The sequence below is a fragment of the Protopterus annectens genome, chromosome 8.part0 (assembly GCF_019279795.1).
Source record: "Protopterus annectens isolate FY-2018-M chromosome 8.part0, PAN1.0, whole genome shotgun sequence".
In the NCBI taxonomy this organism is placed as follows: Eukaryota; Metazoa; Chordata; order Ceratodontiformes; family Protopteridae; genus Protopterus; species Protopterus annectens.
In genome coordinates, this window is record NC_056741.1 from 594,405,733 (window position 1) to 594,423,955 (window position 18,223).

General features: G+C 42.2%; 1 protein-coding gene across 1 annotated transcript in view; it reads right to left on the reverse strand.

Moving 5' to 3' along the window:
* The window catches only part of HUWE1 (HECT, UBA and WWE domain containing E3 ubiquitin protein ligase 1), a gene marked incomplete in the record, with an annotated part of 5,008,559 nt that overhangs the window by 2,016,961 nt on the left and 2,973,375 nt on the right, over window positions 1–18,223 (reverse strand). Inside the window, 1 exon segment of the mRNA XM_044079288.1 lies at window positions 17,020–17,162. Within this exon segment, the coding sequence (XP_043935223.1) occupies window positions 17,020–17,162 (143 nt within the window).

An 18,223-nucleotide genomic window follows, 5' to 3' on the forward strand; every position in this document is an offset into this window, starting at 1 on the left:
TTTTTTAGTGTTTATGTACTCCTAGAAGGCTGTGGCCGAAACGCTAGAGAGATAAAACTTTTATTAAATCTGTTTCCCGTCAACCTGGTTTTGCTGCTAATTTGACTGTCCAAGTGGTATTTTTTTTTTATCTTCTGCAAGATTCCCTTATTGGGAGGTGCAGGTAGGCTTCCTTTAAATCCAGTGTTGCCAAACAGGCATTTTTGCCTAGCATAGGAAGCAGCTGATGAAGAGTTAGCATTTTGAATTTTGGGATTACCAAAAAAGTGTTTTTTTGTTAATGCCCGTTATGTACTTCACAGATAAAGATTCTAGTTGTCTACTGATGTACTATGTTCTTCATCTATAAATATGTTCTAAGTAACTTCTATGTTAAATTGTTAATCGCTATGTAATCCAATGCAACTACTGTCTGTTTATTTTACTGTGGAGCTTTTCTCCCCGGGCCTCCGCTGAAAATGGACCCACATCCAGTCGGACACTCCCGGTCAACAAATTTAAATAAATAAAATAATAAATAAAGTGTTTAGGATAGAGAGGTCCAGGACAGGACGCCAGGAATTGTCTTTTCTGGGATACCAGGAGAAGTCTTGAGTAGAAACCTTGCCCCCATTCTTCTTCTGGGGCAGGTTGAATAGCCCTGATTCTTAGAAGAGAAAGAACTTGCTTTTGAGCCTCTGCCCACTGACTTGGGGGTAGGTCTGGCCAACCGTTTGGGCTTGGTAAGGTGTGGAAGTGGAATCTGTATCCTTGAGAAACTATATTTAAAACCCATTTGGTCTTGGGTAATGAGTTCCCAGTTTTTTGCATGCAGGGCGATCTTTCCCCCTAAAGGAACAGTCAGTTGAGCAGGGCTTGGAAGGTTTAAAGTTGTCATTGTGACAGTTTACCATAGGGGGTGTCATACTACTACCAGCTTTGAAAGTGGGAGCCCCACACTGTGTAGACCTGTGAGTACCTTGGGACTGAAGCCTGGGTGTTGCTCTGCTGGTTCTGGGTTTGGACTGAAGTCCTGGAAGAGAAAGGACCAATTATTAGAGAGCCAATACCTACTAAATCTGAAAGACTGTACTTGCAGGAAATCTTTAACAGTTTGCATAGATTTAGCTTCTTCCTCCATCTATTTAAGTACTACTTCTGCTTTGTTGCCAAACAAGCGGTCTTGGTTTAAGGGAGCATCCAGTAATTTAGGTTTAACATGATCTGGCAAAGATTGCTCCTTAAGCCAAGCATGCTTTCTAAATACAGACCCAGTGACAGCAGCCCTGCAAGATGCCTCTAATGAATCAAAACCACACTGCAAAGTAGGTTTTCCAACTTGTTCAGCAGAATGCATTAAATCCTGTAATTCTTTATTTTCAGCACAGTCAGGAATCAACGTCATTTTCTGTTTAAGCAATCCAATAATATGCTGCTGATACTTTAACATATGAAACTGTCAGTTTAAGGCCCTAATGACCAAAGTGGCAAAAGTGTATACCTTCTTACCCCATCTATCCAGGGCCCTGGAATCTCTAACAGACGGAGCAGGGTTTTTGGCAGTAGTAGCCTTAATGCCCTTGGGTCCCTGTGAAATGTTCACAGGATCCGCAGTAGGATTTTTAAAGAGGAACTTGTGAAAGTCAGGTACCCTGTTATACCAATCAGGTTTTCTGGGAGCAAGAGGTAAAGTGTAAAGGACCAGGCTAGATTCTGAGAAGGCATCATCTACAATGTCCAGTACAGGAGGGATAGCTAAAGGCCTGTGTTGAGGAAGGAGTAAGAATTCCCTAAGCCTCTTTTTGGGGCCAGAGTAATCCTGGCTTTCCTAGCGGAAAATGCTCCCTAAGAGTATGCAAGGTTTCACCAAAAGAGAAATCCTCTGGAAGGGAGGCATAGGGAATGGAGTCCCCTGCATCACAATCCTCATAAGTAGATAAGGGCAACTCCTGGTCATCAGAGAAAACAGAAATTTCAGAATCCTGATCAGAAGAATCAGAAGGAAAATCAGTCCCAGGTCTCTTAGTGGGAGAAGGGTGGCTTCTCCTGATTAGAGTAAAAAGGTCTTCAGCCATTCTTACTTGTTTTTTAGGCATAGGGGCCTGACCATGCGGTCTGTTTTCTAGGCATGGATCGAGTTTTAGGCCTCGAAGAAGATGGCGCCGGTTTAATATGCAAGTCAGTAGGCCTGAATACTCCCTCAGAAGCCGGTGCATGCACAGCTGCTCCAGACCCATCCAAGGTAGACATCCGCAGGTTCCACAGTCAAAGAAGCATCTTGCAGCATACCAGACTCCGAATGGGTCTCAGTAGAGCCCTGCGAATCTGAGGTAGCGGGTATCAGGGGCTGCGAAAGCACTTCACTGAGTACTGGCGAACTGGTGACTAGCTTAGAATGTCGGTATTCGGGTGGCTTACCGAAGCCTTTTCTGGATAATTGAGCAGAGTACCAAAATATTTAGATGTGAAAATGAACCGACGGCGAATAGTACGAAGTTTGAATAAGGCACAAAACTGACAGCGAGGTACATCGTAGTCTGGGACTAAGCAAGGAATGCAGTATAAATGAAAATCTTTGAGGTATTTGCTTTCCACAAGAAATACAATTGTTAACTTTTATTGACATCGGTTTAGAGCAAGAAAAAGGATACCCAACGGGGTACTTAGCTTAGTTGAAGACTTCGGATCTGAAACTCCAAAACGAAAATTTCAGGAGTCTGCCAACTGGCACTTTCGAACTGCTTCTGCTTTGGGCACCGCACGGCAAGAAAGACTGATGTAATGGCATTGGCTGCATGCTTTATACCCCCGACTACCTGACGTCATGGAAGATGAGACAGCAACCGATGCAGGACCCAAGACTTTCATAATCAGGTCAACTGAGGGCTACCTGCAAGCAGATAACCCAAATGTGATGACTGTAACAGTGAAACACGAAGAACATCCAGGACTGCAACAGTGAATACACTTGAACATCTACATTTATATTATGTGTACACAACAGTACTATGTTCTCTGTTTCACTGTTACACTCCTCACATTTGGGTTGATTTCCAAAGCTGAGGAAAAGGGTGGAGGCAGTAAAGGAAACTAGGGGCTGGCTAGGATGCCCTACAAGACTGCAGAGGCAAACCCTGCCCTGGATTTGGAGAAGAGAGACGGAGTGGTAATGCTTGGTACAAGTGTGAATATATGTCCAGGTGGCAGCCTCCAGGATGTCCCTGGTGGGGACTCCTCTGAGGAAAGCTGCATAACTGGAGGCTGCTCTGGTGGACTGCATCCTGACCCCCTTGGGGGGGGGGGTGTTAAATGTTTGTAGCAGAAATGGATGCAGTGCGCTATCTATTTGGAGGTGGTTTGTTTGGAGATGGCTTTGCCTTCTGCCCTTGCAGCACAGCTAACCAGCAGTTGATCCAACTTTGTGAAGGATTTAGTCCTGTCCAGATAGAATCTGAGCTGTATGTGCACATCTAAAGAGTGCAGAATCCTTTACCCCTTGTTTTGGGGATTAGGGAAAAAGGTGGGCAAATCAACGGACTGGTTGAGAGCCACACTGGATACCACCTTGTGCATGAAGGATGGGTTAGTTCTGAGTGACACCCTGTCAGCATGGAAGATGAAGAAGGGTTCAACAGCCATGAGCGCTTGCAGCTCAGAGACTCTTCTGGCTGAAGTGATGGCCAGAAGGAATGCAGCTTTCCAGGAGAGAAATTTTAGCTCTGCAGAACCTTTTCCATTTGTCAGCATAAGACTTCCTGGTGCTAGGGCGTCTGGCTTCACTGATATCTAAGACCTGTTAACTGAGGTTGGCAGATTGATTCGGAGTTGGGGAATAAGCCAAGCTGCCAAATTGATGGTCTGCAATTGGGGATGCATGAATTCCCCTTCTCTCTCTCAGTCAGGAGGTTTGGAATCTGAGGAAGATGCCATGTGGCAGTGGTGACAGGCTGCGCAGCAAGGGGTACCAGTGCTGCCAGGGCCAGTCTGGAGCTATCAGAGTGGTCCTTGGTTTTTTCCTCCTTTATTTTGAGCAGTACCCTGGGGATGAGAGGTAGTGGAGGAAAGGCAGAGACCAACAGATTGACCCAAGGGAAGGACAGGGCATCCACTTTACAAGCCATGTAGTGATGCCCCCCGCCCCCGTGCAGAATTTGCTGAGCTGATGGTTGGTGTGGGAGGCCTAGATGTCTACCTCTAGGGTTCCCCATTTCTGAGTTATCAGGGTGAAGGTTCTTCTGTTGAGCTGCCACTAGTGTTGGGTCCAGAAGATTTCCGCTTAATTGGTCTGCCAGAGACTTGAGAGAGCCTGGCAAGAATTGCGCTAACAGGTGTAGTTGTATGACAGAGGCTGTGTACCAAAGGGTCATGGCCAGCCTGCATAGAGGGTAGGAGTGAGTCCTTCCCTGTTTCTTGATGTACCACATTACAGTGGTGTTGTCTGTTTTGATCAGGAGAGCCCCTGGAGAAAGAAGGGGCTTGAATGCTATCAAGCAGGCTGCACAGCCATCTTTTTTTGACTGATGTGCAAAGGAATTTTCTGTGGGCTCCATTGGCCCTGTATGCCACCTGCTGTCCAGGTGTGCACCCCAAGCATAGTCTGATGAGTCTGTGGTGAGGGTCTGGGTGGCGATGGGTGGGGAAGAAAGGCAGTCCCTTGTTGTAGAAGCATGCTGTTGGCCACCAAAGAAAATCTTTTCTGATGCAGGGAATTATAGGTAGAAAAGTTTCCAGGTCTTGAGTGTGTTGACACCAAAGGCTTTTTAGGTACCACTGAAGTTTCCTCATATGCAGCCTGGCATATGGAATTAGAATGCAAGATGCCATAAACCCTAGAGCTTGCATGATTTTCCTTGCAGACAGCTGGGGCTTGGTGGCTAGTTGAGAGAAGTAGGCTGTCAGGAAAATTTGTTTCTCTGATGTAAGGTATGCCCATCTGGGATGCTGTGTCCAGGCTTGCTCCCAGGAAGATCATCCTTTGGGTGGGCATCTGTTTGGATTTATTTTCGTTGATAGTGTAACCCTAGGGAGGTTAGAAAAGTTGTGACAAAGGCCAGGTGCTTGAGCAGCTTTTCCTAGTTGTCTGCCTGCATCAGGCAGTCTAAGCATAGGTAAATCTGAATATTTGTCTGCAAAACGCAATGGCCGGAAGCAGACATTTTGTGAAAACTCGGAGCAGTGGATAAGCCAAAGGGAAGCGCAGAGAACAAATTGCTAAAATCCTGCCCTGAAACGGAGGTATTTCCTGCAAGATTCCCTGATAGGAATGTAGAGGCAGGCTCTTTTAGATCTAGGGTGGCTAGCCAAGCGCCCTTAGACAGCAGGGATAGCAAATGCTGGAGTGTGAGCATTTTGAATTTTGGAAGCACCAGGAAAGTGTTTCGAATGGATAGACTGAGGATAGGGCGCCAGATGCAAGAAGTCCTTAACTGTTTGCATAGATTTTCTTCTTCTTCCATCTTTTTCAGGACTTCTTCTGCCTTAGTGCCAAATAAGTTATCTTTGTTCAAGGGGGCATCCAACAATTTAGATTTGACATGGTCTGGCAGCGGCTGTTCCTAAAGCCATGCATGCCTTCTAATGACAGATCCAGTGACGGCTGCCCTGCGAAGCTTCTACAGTGTCAATACCACAGCCCAAGGCGTTTTTAGTTACTTAACTTGCAGAATGCATTAACTCTTGCAATTTTTTAGATTCTGCCCAAGCAGGAAAGGAAGACATCTTTTGCTCAAGGAGCTCCAGGGTATGTTGCTGAAATTTCAGCATATGGAACTGACAATTTTGTGCCCAGATACCAAGAGTAGCTGAGGTGTATACTCTTTTACCCAATCTGTCCAGTGCTCTGGAATCCCTATCTGTGGGGGTGGGATTCTTTGCAGAGGTTGCTTTAATTCCTTTAGACCCTTGAGAAATTACCTCAGGGTCAGCAGTAGGATTCTTAAAGAGAAATTTGAGAGAGTCATCGACTCTATAGTACCTGTCTGGTTTTCTGGGTGGTGGAGGGAGTGTGTCAGGAGTCAAACTAGATGCCAAGAAAACATCCTCCACAAAATCCAGGACTGGGGGGATGGCCAAGGGTCTGTGCTGTGGAAGATCTAGGAATTCCCAGAGTTTCTTTTTAGACTGAGGGTAGTCTTGACTCTCCCATTGGAAATGCTCCCTTAAGGTTTGCAGGGTTACCCCAAAGAAAAAATCCTCTGGGGGAGAAGCTGAAGGAATGGAATCCTCCACATCAGAATCCTCATAAGTAGAGAGGGGTTGTATGTCTTCATATTCAGATGCATCAGATTCATCTGACTTGTTCAGACAGAACTACAGGGGACAGATCTCTTTTCCTTTGGGAGGGGGTAGCCTGGCTTCCCCTGATCAGCAATGATAAGGTCTTCCGCCATTTTAAGCATTTGAGACTGAGGCATGGAAGCAGGTGCCCGAGACTGGGTCAGTTTCTTGGGTGTGGTTCATACCCTGAGCCTTAGAAACCTGGTCATTTTTGAAAGAACGGTACTCGCGAAAGATGTCTGTATGAGTCGTGAATCGGTAGTGCGAAAGATTCCCTCGGACGCCAGCGCCTGCTCAGCGGCTATGGACCCGTCCAAGGTAGAGACGACCGCAGGATGCTTAGTTGAAGAAGAGTTTTGCGGCATATCGGACTCTAAAAGAATCTCGGTAGCAGCCTGCGAATCCACATAAGTGAGCATCGGGGGCTGCGTAATTGCCTCACTGAGGACCGGAGAACTGACTAGCTTAACGAAAGCATCGTCGGTAGGTTTGAAACTGTGTAGTCTGTCTCTGTCTTTATCTTTATGTTAGAAAAATATATACTTAAACATATATGAAGTGCTAGTTTAAAAGCAAATAGTATGTAATGCATTTTATTCTATTTTACAATATGGCAGTAAGAAGGATCTTACATGTAACTGCTTGAAGCTTTGGAGCTGCAGTGTGATTGAACTCTGACCCTGGCAGTAGCCAGCTCAGCAAGCTTATGTTTTTCACTAATGATTATCTGCTGGGTCAGGAAAATGAATGTATAAGGCATTGAATCTTTTCTTCCTTCCTCTGAGATAGTTGGCCTTGTGAATATTATCAGCACAGCTGCTAAAATTAATGTTGCGAGAGGAACAAAGAAGCGTATTAAGAACTGAACTGACTATTGTATTCGAGCAGGACTGAAACCTTGAAAGAATAACATTTACAGAAAGACATTATAACTGACCAGGTGCTTTGCAAGGCTGTATTATTCTCATGGGAAAACTTTTAAAAAGTATAACCTCAGCACTTTCTTATGAATAGAATATTGTAGACTATAGTGATGTAGGTGCCCTGTGACTGACCACGTCAGTGAGGTGGGCACAGCTTGAATGTATAGTGTATACAATGAAGCTTACTTCCTGTATCATGTTAGACAGAATTCTATACTTGTACTGTATGTTTTTTTGCCTCCTGGTGTACACTAGTAAAGTTTTCTTGCATCTGAGCCTCCTGTGTTGTCCTAATTTATTTTTATTTAACAGTTTGGTCCTTCGGACTGGAAGCCCTCGACAGCTGCAGATCAGAGTCTACCGGTGGTCGAATACTGCGCAGGAGAAGCTACCGAAACGGTTCTTCTTAAAGCACAAAGACCTCCGACTGAATTGTCGTTTTAAGAGGCTGGCCACTTTTCTGATCTGTGGCCGAAGAGCGGTCTCGAACTGGTGGACCCAAGAGGCTCAGGTAAGAAGATTTTTGCCTTTTTTCTGTTTTAGAAAAGGGACTAGGTTACAGTAAAATGTTATTGTCATAGATTTGTTGTGCAGATCAGGGACATTGAAAATTAATGTATATTTTGTCATAGATCAGGGAAACAGAATAAGGTAGGCAGTTATTCTAGATAAACTGTGCAAGGAGCTAAGATACCACGTGGTAAGAAAAGGGTTACGTAACAGTCTTCTTTAGACATGGGAAATCAGTGCACTAAAAAATCGCGAGATCCGCCCCTAACTGATGACGCGAAATATATGCAATTACAACGAGCAGATAATGTAAGGTATTACACAAAATGGGTTAATAAGTACGAATTTGACGGTAAACTAAACAAAATTTCGTTAGTTAAACTTTTGAAACAGCTTAAATCTGACGCGGAAGGTCAGGCAAAAAAACGACAGTTAGGCATTCCTCAGGCACATAGGTGGATTGAGGAAGTAAACCGAAGGGAACAAAAAATTAAAAATGCGAAAGCATTATTTTTAGACAAAGAGGATAATAATGCAGTAATAGCGACGGCCCCTCCGATACCCTTTTTAGGATATGAAGCAGGAGGACAGGCCAGTCCTCCTCCACGTTATCCTGAAATTGCAGGGGCATAAAACAACCATTCGTTAGAGAACCTATTGAAACTAGGTCCTGGACACGTAAAACACTTAGGGACACAGATTTATATCAAATAGGGAGAGACTCACTAGAAGAGTGAAGAAATCTGTCCATTAATAAAGGTACCAAACCCTCAGGCAGGACAGGAAGGACAGGATCCAACTCTCCTAGTGTATAGACCATGGACACCGGAAGACATCCGGAAAGCTACAGAGGGAATCCCTCATCCGAAAATTAATCATAAAAAGTTTATACAAGATTTACAAGGTGTGAGACTAAGTTACCATTTAAATGGGGAAGAAGTAGAGAAAGTGGTTAGACAAATTATAGGTCCAGACTGGCACACGATTTGTGGCACCTGGAACGCTCGTGACGCACAACTTAAGCCACTCCTACATAGTGACGCAGAGTTAGACACCAGAGTGAAAGGTCTTGCAGACCGAATCTCTGAGAAATGGAATCCTAGAGCGGATTGGACTTGCATTAACCAATGCATACAACAAGATAATGAGACTGTAGATGGATACTATAGTAGATTATTGGAATGTTTCAATAACCATAGTGGTATGACTATTCCTGAAAATCAGACAAATGATAGCGCATATGAACAACAATTGAAAAATGCATTTTTAAAAGGCTGCATTGCCCCTATCAGTAGCTTTATCACGAAGCACACGATAGATCACCGAACAAGTAGGCTACAAGCCTTGCTGGAGTATGCTAGGCATGCTGAAAGACATTTCAATAGTAAAAAGAAAAAGAAAACGCAAGTCTTCACAGCTGAAGACGGAGCAGAAGTCTTTGTAGTACAGTCAAGTAAAAAGGGTAAGAAAAATACCCAGGGGAATAAACACTCTGACAAAAAGTCAGAGGATTTTGAAGAGAGAAAGAAAAAAGGTGAGTGCTTTAAGTGCGGTAAAAAAGGACACTTAGCAAGGGATTGCAGGCTAAATAAAAAGGCGACTACAGAAGAAAAAGATAAAGGTGATGAGGACTGACTATATGATAGTGATGACAATCAAAAACCATCAGGAAAGGTTAATAGACAAAAAGGAAATGTAAATGTAGTAGAAGGGATAGAGGAAGTACAAGCAAATGTAGAGGATGAAGAAAATGAAGTTTTAGACTTAGCATTGTTGAGCTTGGAGCTCTATTTGGCAGACACAAAACCGGAAGTTACACTCCTGGTGGAAGGAACGGAAGTGAAATTCTTGTGTGATTCAGGAGCATCACGAACTCTGATACACCCTTCAAAGTTACCAGAACACTCTGAATCACCTGACTATATATTAGTGAAAGCAGCAAATGGACAGCTATATAGGGAACCACTCTCCCATGATATAGCAATAACTGACCCTGTTTCAGGCATGACCCAGAAAAGTAAAATTGTAGTTTCTGCAAAATGTCCAGTAAATTTACTGGGAAGAGACCTTATGCAGATATTTGGCATAGCAGTAGTTCCTACCATGCAGGGTATGGAAGCACAAAGACAAATGGACACTTTTGTGGTGCGACCGGAAGGTGAGGCTTATTATTGGTACAGCCAGGACCTAGTTAAAATGGGTCCAGGGGCAGTAACCGAAGAACTGATGAACGTAGCCATCAGTAAGGTCCCCTCCCTTGACACTAATCAGCAGCATTTGTTACATTGTACTCTATACTACTGTAGCATGCCAGGACCCGATAAGGAATATGAGCAAGAATTGTTCAAAAATCTGGCTAATAGACTAGTGTTACGAACTTTATATTGGGATACTGAGGGTAACAGTGTAGTAAGCTGTTCACTACCTCAGGAAATCATGAAATTGTACAAATCCAACAGACTGCCACATGTCAGTTTGACAAAACATAAAAATGTGAGATGGGCAGACTTGGGTGAAAAAGTGACAAGATGGGAGAAACAAACTGATTTGGAATTATCAGAGCAGGGAGTACAAAAACAAAAATTGAATTGGTCAACGCAGACGCGTCCAGCTGTACACTTACAACACAGTGAGGACAGCTGATTGGCATTTTTGCTAGAAGAAGAAGAAAAAGCCTTGTGCGATATACCAAACATTCTTTGGTCAACAGGGAAATCAGATGTAGGGCTTATTCGGACAGCAGGTCCAGTAACCATTACACCAAAATCAGCATTTAGACCACAAAAAAGACAATACCCCTTGAGGAAGGATGCAGAGCAGGGAATTAAGCCTATAATAGCAGCATTACTCAAGGAAGGGATACTGGTAGAATCTTTAGATTCACCATGTAATACCCCTCTATTTCCTGTTAAAAAAGCAAACGGGGAATGGCGGATGGTACAGGATTTACAAGCCGTAAACGATGCAATAATACCTAGAGCACCTACGGTGCCAGACCCACACACTTTATTGAACAATTTAAAGCCACAACAAAAGTATTTTACTGTGGTAGATATAAGCAATGCTTTCTTTTCAATACCTATACATCCTGATAGCCAGTATTTGTTTGCCTTTACATTTCAGGGTAAGAGATATACCTATACTCGGCTACCACAGGGATATTGTGAAAGTCCAATGATATTTGCACTAGAAATGGCTAGCAACCTGGCGGGATTTACTCCACCAGGGGGTAGTCAGATTCTACTATATGTAGATGACATCCTGCTAGCAGCCCCCACCCAGCAGCAATGCAGGGAAGATACAATAGCATTATTAAAATTTTTAGCAGCACAAGGACACAAAGTAAACAAACACAAGTTACAACTTTGGAGAAAACAGGTTAGATACCTAGGATATGTAATATCCAAGGAAGGTAGGATACTAGATGAGGATAGGAAAACAGCAATTTTACAGGCACCTAAACCAACAACCAAGAAGGAAATGATGTCCTTCTTGGGAACGACAAATTTTTGTCGAAGTTGGATACCGAACTATGCTTTAGAATCTGCTCCATTGGCTGATTTAATATTTAAAACACCAATGGCAGCACAAGATGTATTACAATGGACACCTGAAGTAGAAACAGCTTTCTGCAGACTAAAACAATTGATAGCTTCATCATTAGTTTTAGGACTTCCAAATTACCACAAGATTTTTCCAAACCGTAGATTGTAAGCAAGGATACATGACGTCAGTTCTGACGCAACAACATGGAAGTAAGCAACGCCCCATAGCTTACTATTCATCGCAGTTAGACCCAGTGGCACGGTCATTGCCACATTGTGTACAAGCAGTAGTCACAGCTGCAATGGCAGTAAAGGCTTCAGCCTCAGTGGTGTTATTCCACACTCTCACTTTGAGTGTGCCTCATGCAGTCGCGATAATTTTACTGCAAGAAAAAATAGCATACCTGTCTCCTGCTAGGCATCTTTCTTGTATGACCATACTGCTGAGCCAACCTCATATGGTAATTGAACATTGTACAACATTAAATCCATCAACGTTACTTCCGACTCCTGTGGATGGCACACCACACAGTTGCCTGCAGGAAATTGAGCAAATAACTTTGCCCAGACAAGATCTTACTGATATGCCCTTGGATGATGCCGAGGTGACACTTTATGTGGACGGATCAGGCAGAAAGGGTCCTACACGGAAGAATCTAGTAGGATATGCAGTAGTCACAGACACAGAGATTTCAGAAGCACAACCCCTGCAGCATAACCTCTCTGCTCAAGCAGCAGAATTGATAGCCTTGACACGAGCTTGCACTCTAGCGAAAGAGAAATGTGTGAACATATATACTGATAGTCAGTATGCTTTCTCTACAGTGCATGTTTTTGTGCAGCAATGGAAGAACAGGGGAATGATAACATCCACTGACAAACCGATTAATCATGCGCAACTTATCTTGAATTTATTAGATTCCATTCAGTTACCTACCAAAGTAGCTATTTGTAAATGTGTAGCTCATACGAAACAGGATCCGATTTCAAAAGGTAATGCACGAGCTGATGCAGCTGCAAAGCAGGCAGCTTCAGACTCAGAAACTTTACTTTTGAATGAGGAATTACAACCATCTGAGATTTTAGATTTGGAAATGTTAAAAACAATGCAGACATTAACTATAAAAGCAGAGAAACAGAAATGGGAAAGACGAGGTGCGATCCTCGAAAACGGACTGTACATCTCCAAGGAGAAAAAGCCAATATTGCCGTCTAATTTATTTAGATATGCAGCTTTGTTGAGCCATGGGCAGAGCCATGTCTCAACAGGGGGGATGGTACAGTTAGTAAATAGAATATTCCAAACATACGGGTTTACGAATTACACACAAAAATTTTGTGCAGCATGTCACATTTGTAATAAACATCATGCACAAGGAGCATTCAAACCCAAGCAAGGGAGTTTTCCTACACCACCATATCCGTTCCATACTATCTATATGGACTTCATAGAACTGAATAAATGTGAAGGGAAAAAATACTGTTTAGTGATTATAGACATGTTTTCTAAACGGGTAGAAGCTTTTCCAACTAAGAATCCGGATGCAGCAACAGTGGCAAAGGCCCTAGTAAAAGAAATAATTCCTAGATTTGGCATACCGGAAAGAATCTATAGTGACAATGGGACACACTTTGTCAACCAGACAATCCAACAACTTGGGAGATTCTTTGGGATCTCCTTGAAAAATCATTGTGCTTACCACCCACAGTCTGCAGGACTGGTGGAAAGGTACAATGGAATTTTGAAAAGTAAGTTAAGAAAATTGATGAGTGAGACTCAGAAGAATTGGATTTGCTGTTTACCTTTAGCACTGCTGAGCATGAGAACAGTTCCAAATGTAAAGGGCTTGAACCCCTTTGAAGTGATATTTGGAAGGGCACATTATGTGCCACAGTGGAAAGCTCTCATGCCTGCAGAACTGGAGGCTGACAGCTCATTAGCTAATTATATGAGGAAATTGTTAACCAATAAGACTGTTTTGCAGTTGAACTCTTTTTCAGATAAAGAACAAACGAGACCGGAAGCGGTGCTGACCCCAGGGTCCTGGGTTTGGTTGAAGGTCATCAAGAAGAAAAACTGGTCGAGTCCGAAGTGGGAAGGTCCATACCAGGTACTGTTGGCAATGCCTACTGCAGTAAAGGTTGCTGAGAGGTCGTCCTGGGTCCATCTGACGCACTGTAAACCGGTAAAGAATTTTCAGCTTGATAAACATTTTTTAACTGATACACGACAAAGGCAGGATGGCCAAGAGCAAAGTGAATAAAAATGCGAACCAACCCCGAAGATATTGTTTAACCATCTTGCTAATTATACACCTATTAACTATGATTGTGGTGACTTTCCTTTTGTTGTGGTTTTTCCTGCACATAACCACACAAATGAAATTGACAAAACGTGATGAACTGTCTACAGACTGGCATCCAAACTTTAACACATACCTGGCCATGAAGCGTGTATATGTAGAGACTATGAACGTTTCAAACAGCTGGGTTTGTACTGCTATACCAACAGCATATGGAGGACTTTTGATGTCCGCTGTCCCCTTGGGGATAAAAGAGACTTGGGAAAATGTACTTTTTGATACAGGTTCTGTGAGATCACAGGACAAAATTGCATTGTATTTGCCTATTACACAGAGAAGAATTGTTTGTTTCTATAAAAATGATACACTCCAAGTTGGTTGGAGTAACTGTAACATAACAGTATCTTATAAATGCTATATTAAGGCCAAAGATAAAAGTACTAGTTGTAGCACAAATTATGATTCATATTTGAGCTTAATGAAAACAACGATAAAAGATGTGCAGAAAAATCCTGAATTACATAAACAATTGTCTGTTATAGACAAGAAAATGTTTCATTCATAGTTAACCCGCATCAGTACTAAAGTAGAAAACTGTTATTTTGTTTGTGAGAAAAAGGCATATAAATGGTTACCTGAGAATTGGTCCGGCAGTTGTTTTTTGGGTTATCTGGTTCTAGCAATAAGGCATACTGCAGAATTACCTCTGGGTAAGATACGAAATGTAAGAGATGTAGCCCGAAGAACTGGGAATTCAGTCGAGAAACCTGCTAATCCAGTGGGTAAGATCGAGGCTGGCTGGAAGGACCATCCATCCGTGAAGGACAAAGAAAATTTGACTCATATGGACTTGCGTGACAGTGTTATTATCCTGGGCTGGAATATTCCCAGCCTATGGAGCAGTCAAATCGATCTGGGAGCTGAGAAAATTGTCAAAGCTTCTCGAAGTAATGAGTAATGCAACGTTTTCCGCTCTTGAACTTGTGACTGATGAAATGAATGCGATGAGAACTGTAGTGCTGCAAAACTGAATGGCTCTTGACTTCACCCTAGCGGCGAGAGGTGGTACGTGCGCACTTATCAAAGAAGAATGCTGTGCGTTTATACCAGATAATAAGCATGAAATCAATGACCACCTAGAGGTAATACAGCAGGTATCGGCCATGACTGAACCAGGCCCAAACCCACTGACGAACTTTTTCCAGAATCTATTTGGTGGGTGGGGTTCAATCCTAATGAATATTTTGATTGCTATTTGTGTCATTTTGCTCATACTAGGAGCATGTGTCTGTTGCGGGATACCCTGTATGAAAAGATTAGTTAGAGAATTTGTTGACATATCTGTAACTGAGACTATGTACCAAGACATTGAGTTGGATCTATTAGTTCCAAATGAAATTCTTTCTGAAATATAAAACAAAATACTTGCCTAGTTAAAAAGTCCTAAAGAGGAAAAGGCTAGGGAACGATATGATGTTGTTTATGTTTCTGAATAGAATAAAAAGTATTAAAAGGAGGGAGAATGTTAGAAAAATATATACTTAAACATATATGAAGTGCTAGTTTAAAAGCAAATAGTATGTAATGCATTTTATTCTATTTTACAATATGGCAGTAAGAAGGCTCTTACATGTAATTGCTTGAAGCTTTGGAGCTGCAGTGTGATTGAACTCTGACCCTGGCAGTAGCCAGCTCAGCAAGCTTATGTTTTTCACTAATGATTATCTGCTGGGTCAGGAAAATGAATGTATAAGGCATTGAATGTTTTCTTCCTTCCTCTGAGATAGTTGGCCTTGTGAATATTATCAGCACAGCTGCTAAAATTAATGTTGCGAGAGGAACAAAGAAGCGTATTAAGAACTGAACTGACTATTGTATTCGAGCAGGACTGAAACCTTGAAAGAATAACATTTACAGAAAGACATTATAACTGACCAGGTGCTTTGCAAGGCTGTATTATTCTCATGGGAAAACTTAAAAAGTATAACCTCAGCACTTTCTTATGAATAGAATATTGTAGACTATAGTGATGTAGGTGCCCTGTGACTGACCACGTCAGTGAGGTGGACACAGCTTGAATGTATAGTGTATATAATGAAGCTTACTTCCTGTATCATGTTAGACAGAATTCTATACTTGTACTGTATGGTTTTTTGCCTCCTGGTGTACACTAGTTAAGTTTTCTTGCATCTGAGCCTCCTGTGTTGTCCTAATTTATTTTTATTTAACACTTTACGTTTTTTCAGAAAATCTGCTGTCGGATGGCTTACCGAAGCCATGGAGTTCAAGGACTGTAAACAAAATTATCTGGCTACAATAAGGGTCCGACGATAGACAGTTCTGGCATTGAACAAAGCACAGAAGTGACAGCAGGGGACGTTGTGGTATGGGCCTAAACAAGTGACGCATTAAAAATTGAAATCTTGGTGTGGTATTTACTTTCCACAGGCGAGACGATTAACGTTTTCTGACATCGGTTAGTGCAAGAAAAAGGGATCCCAACGGAGTACTTAGCTTTAGAAGACTTCAATTTGGTAGATGAAAACTCAGGTAGCAACCGACCGGCACTCATGCAAACTGCTTCAGCTTCGAGCTCCACGGCAAGAAAGACTGATGTAATGGCATTGGCTGCCTTACTTTATACCACTATCTCACTTCAGTCCCGGAGTGATAGCAACTGACGCAGAAATACTAAGTCTCTGTTATTCGGGCTGGCCGAGGGCTACCCTGGCAGGGATAACCCAAATGTGATGACTGCAACATTGAAACATGAAGAACATCTGCACAATGAAGTACAAGTTGAATCCAATCCTGTGGAAAACAATGGCAGAAAGCAGTACTTTAGGACAGACATTCATCAACAAGAATGTGCTGCTGGGAGAGGCCTAGTCTCATAGTAAACATATGATCAGTGGGAAAAAAATGCAGACAACAATGATCATCATCTCACTAACAATGGTTTGACCACCGCCACTCTCAAGACAGGCAAAGTAACCCAGAAATCCTCAAAGCTAGGTCAGTGTCCCTGAAGACAGACAATGTCCTGTACGCAAAACAAACCAGCTTGAAATACTGGAAATTTTTGTGCTATAGTGTTGCGCAGTTATCGCACATGCTACAGAGCTTATAGAAGTCATTACTACCAACTCTTGAACACAGGACCATGTGCACTACAATCACAGCAACGTACCACTACACCCCCTGAGCTGAAAATTCAAGTTGTATGGACATCTGAAAGTCTGATTCTTGACAAGTACACAAGACTTGCACTTCACACCAGTAAACAAATGGGTCACAACAGTGGCCTAAAATTATGTAATGAATGAATTAGTCTCTAGGTGCTCTAGTGTGCTGCGACTTGCTTAGAAATGACTACAGTGAAAGCTTAAGTCAAGTTTTAACTTAAAAAACTAACTATGGTGGGTAAAGATTCCTAAATAAACGATTCAGGTCACAGCTTGTAAAATTACATTCTTTACTTACATTGATGGAAAAACCTGGTTGAGAGTCAAAGTCACTTCCCTGACGTGTCAGAGAACGATACTGCTGGTAAACATCATCGCCTAAATCTTGAAGAATCTGACCCATTTCCTGATTGACATTGTTTGATCTTGCATCCACTTTATCTGATAAAGATGAAAAAAATAAAGTGTGTGTTGTAACCAAATTATTATTATTTTTTTTAACTCAAAAGAAAAAAGAAGCTAAAAAGAAGCTAAGTGCATATATAACTTAGGATCTTTGGGACCATATCAATCAACAGACCTCTTTTCTGAAAATCTTAACACTAAGAAATCAGTCCCTTTTGGTCTTACCACTTACAAGCTCCTTGGTGGCAGGGACGGTGGTCTGCTGTAAAAGGAACAGTCAATGATGTCATACATTTTTTCATACCAGTTCTAAAGAAAAAGGTATCCGTATTTATTCTACACAGGAAAGACAAAGCAGGGGGAAGATCAGCTGCTCTTGAAGATCTCTAGCTACATTACTTAACCTACCTATTTGCAGATAATCTCAACTAGTAGGTACTTGGACATTCTAAACTTCTACTCTAACAGATTACAAGTGTTTGGGGGGTGGGGGTTGTTACAAATAACTTACAGGAAAGCTATACCAAAGAGTACTCTAGCACTGGAATAGACAAGCAGCAGCAATCTGTTCATGTGTGAAGTCTAGACAGAGTTCCAGTAGTAGCAATATCCCACATGGAAACCTCCATAGGACAAACTGAAGAAGTGTAGTTTTACCAAGGGCAACAAAATTTTTTTTCTCTGCCTGTGCAATAAAGACACAGTAAGAAAGCAGAGTAGCTATGTTTTAGATTAACATTTGTAGGCCATTACCTCTAGAAAATTTAAGGACACTGCGCAAACTACATAATTTCAGTCTGCTTCACAGCTATGTTTGAAAAACAGCAGTTATTTTTAAGTGGATGAAATTCTTCCAGTTTGTGTGGTACTGTCACGGAGAGGACTCCTTGATATTACCACTCTCAGAATATAGCTCAAGAGTAATTTAATGCAAGTGTGACATCACATTGAGTTTATAGTCTGTATTCACTCTTGCAGTGTGTTTTTCCTTTCTTCAGGGTTGTACAAATATGAAGTTGTTGTGGAGGAAGTCTCCCTAAATAAACAATTACATTAGTCTTGAGATAGTGGTCAGCAAACCCCTTTCTGAAGTTACT